The sequence below is a fragment of the Buceros rhinoceros genome, unplaced genomic scaffold (genome assembly GCF_000710305.1).
Source record: "Buceros rhinoceros silvestris isolate BGI_N320 unplaced genomic scaffold, ASM71030v1 scaffold25052, whole genome shotgun sequence".
Lineage (NCBI taxonomy): Eukaryota > Metazoa > Chordata > Aves > Bucerotiformes > Bucerotidae > Buceros > Buceros rhinoceros.
In genome coordinates this window covers 473-3426 of record NW_010398681.1, presented here as the reverse complement: position 1 = coordinate 3426, position 2954 = coordinate 473, and the positions used below count along the sequence as shown (strand labels likewise).

General features: G+C 48.3%; 1 protein-coding gene across 1 annotated transcript in view; it reads left to right on the top strand.

The window, feature by feature from the left end:
* TCTEX1D2 (Tctex1 domain containing 2) overlaps positions 1–1701 on the top strand; it is a gene marked incomplete at its 5' end in the record, with an annotated part of 4412 nt that extends 2711 nt beyond the window's left edge. The window contains 2 exons of the mRNA XM_010131202.1: positions 965–1028; positions 1654–1701. Of these exons, the coding sequence (XP_010129504.1) occupies positions 965–1028; positions 1654–1701 (112 nt within the window). The remainder of the gene's footprint in view (positions 1–964; positions 1029–1653) is intronic.
* Positions 1702–2954: the final 1253 nt, after the last annotated feature.

Genomic DNA, 2954 nt, shown 5'->3' with positions numbered 1-2954 from the left:
AGGAATGCCCGTCCGCAGGCAGACTGCTCCAGAAGCACTGCACCAGGGTGAATGGTTCATTGAGCTGTTTCTGATTTGAAATGTGAAGCCCAGAAACACAGACTGACAGAACAGTTGGGGAAATTCTCTGGTTTGCAGTAGGTGGGAGGCAAGACCGAAGCACGAGCACTAACATCCTTAATGCAGAAATCCCAGGTAACCAGGGTATTCCAGAGGCAGAGTGGAATATTGGACTGAAAAAAAGCAGAATGACCCTGAGGGCTCAGGTAATGGAGAAAGAGCTTAAATTCACAATTTAAGAGCAAGTAATACATGTAGGGATTAGGAACAACATGTTGTGCCTCAAACAGCTCCTGTCAGCTGGAGGGGAGCTGGGGATTTGTAGCAGAGAAAGGGGAGTGTCCGTGATATTAGACAAGGCAGCGAGGTCTTGTCTGTAGTATCGTGTTACAGTCTGGTTGCTTGTCTTCAGGATAAGGCTTGGACTGAAGCAGGTGTAGAAAAAGGTCAGCAGGATGGTGGGAAACAAGGAATATGGATAGGAAAGGACTGGATGAGCTTAGGGCATGGTCTGGTAACGCAACGTCTGCCAAGGAATATGATAGCTTCCTATAAATAAGATGGGAGCATGTACCGCGAGGATGCAGGAGGTGAAGGACAAGAACAAATAAGCTAATTTAGCCACCGATACATATAGGCCAGAAGTCAAATGTTCTTAAGCACCACAGCAGTGAGGTTTCCAGCCCTGCTGCACAGGGGTGGTGGTTGACGAGTTTGAAGATGGAGCTTGATTAACATACAGAGGAGGTTACAGCATGCGGTGGAATCCAGCAGTGGGGATCTCGGCTCAGGGTTCAGAAGGCTCCCCGTTTCCTTTAAAGGAAGCTCAGTTTGGGAGGACAGTATCTGTGGTCACTCAGGTCCTTATCCGTGAACTCTGCTCTGCTCTGTCTCCTTTGCCTAGTATGGCTGCACGGTGTTTCTGGGATGCTGACACGGACAGCTACGCTCACGATGTGTTCATGAATGTAAGTATTGGCTGGTTGACCTTGGGAAACTGTAGAGCTACTTGCTTTTGCGTGAGAGGCAGAGTGACCTGAACTATGGAGCAGAAGAAAACCAACCACTAGAAGGAAGGAACCTGGGCTCTATTGAAACAACATGATTTATGTCCTTATTCACAAAAGATGCTTAGATACGACATCCAGCATAGTAAAACTTATTTCCTGAGTAGGTCATACCCCACTGTACAAAAGTTGCTGTAGTCACACCATTTTACAGGCAGGGAGAGGAAACACAAGAGCTAAAGTCCCTTCTCTACGTGCTTTGCTAAACTGCTGCCATGGAGTACGGCTGGAATCCAGGACAGAGCAAAAGTCAAGGTTTTATTTAATTATTGTTTCATTTTTGTTTTATTCTTAACTGACCCCTGGATACCTGGAGGGAGTGGATGGAGTAAACTGGGGCATTTCCGGCATTCAAACACATTGACCTGGGTTACACAAGTGAGGTGATTAAGAAACTAATTAAAAGACAGAAAATTGCAATATAAGGTTATGCTCTGGTGTAACTGTCCCCTTGGGGTAGGCTTTCCAGACAGGCTCACAAAGACCTTGCCTTTCCTAACGCGGAGCCTCTCTCTGTTTTCTCCAGGACAGCCTGTTCTGTGTGGTAGCTGCGTTTGGCTGCTTCTACTACTGAAGATGGTCCACACTGCGCAGAGGGCAGAGGTGGGGAAGGACGCTTTGGGGTGGTTTTTGTTCATGTGCACAAAAGCATCATGTACTTCCTTTAGCACCTACCAACGTTCAGCTCTACAAAGCATGTCCACCTGTTCTACACACCACAACGTTCCTCCTTCCTCCTGGGTACCAGTGTAGCTTTAAGCACAATGTCCTTTATTTAAACCACCCCATGTTTTGATACAGAGCGTTGGGTTTGTAGTGTATCACCAACGTCCATTGTTTCCAAGGCAAACTCAACTTTCATCCCGAAAGTGTTCTGTTGCTTTTAATTTTCTTAATGTTCTGAAATGAATGGAATATTTATAAGAAATGTAACATAATAAATCTATGTATTTAATATTTCCTATTTAATATTTCCTCTCCTGTGGGTTGACCCTTGCCAGTTCCACCCTTGCTGCTTTTCCTCCACTGCACCAGATGCACTAGCCTGGGTGGCTTCTCCCACCCAGGAGATGAGCGTTTTCTGAGGATTCTGTGTAAAGCCCACCTCTTACTCTGGTTATCCACATTTGTTCCTGTGACCCCCATACCCGCTGGGCTGTGAATCCCAGCTGTGCCACACAAGATGGTATTAACTGATAGGAAGACCAGGTACTGAGGACACTAGGTCAGGCCAGCAGCCTGCTCAGCCCTCAGCTGCTGAAACTCCTCCCTGCTGGAACTCCTCATTGCTTTGGTGGAGGTTGGCGCCAGTGATTGCTCCTTATCGCCCTCTTCAGCAGACACTGCGGTGCTTTCTCAGTGTTTGCCACTCTGGGATTGTTTTGAGATATGAGGGTGGATGTCTGGAGCCCAAATGCCCCAGCCTCGAAAAGGAGCCGTGGAAAAGGCTGCTGTAGATCTGAAAACGAGTGCTAAAGCCTCTCATCTCCCCAAAGTTAGAGGACCTGAGAGAAAGTCAGGTTCCTGAGAGAGTGGGTGCCACCAGAGTGCATCTCAGGTGCCCGTCGGAAGAAGTTCCCCCGTTGCTCAGCCGCTTGGATGTCTGGAGCCCAAATGCCCCAGCCTCGAAAAGGAGCCGTGGAAAAGGCTGCTGTAGATCTGAAAACGAGTGCTAAAGCCTCTCATCTCCCCAAAGTTAGAGGACCTGAGAGAAAGTCAGGTTCCTGAGAGAGTGGGTGCCACCAGAGTGCATCTCAGGTGCCCGTCGGAAGAAGTTCCCCCGTTGCTCAGCCGCTGCCTGGGGCTGTCACTGGCTGCGGGAGCTGC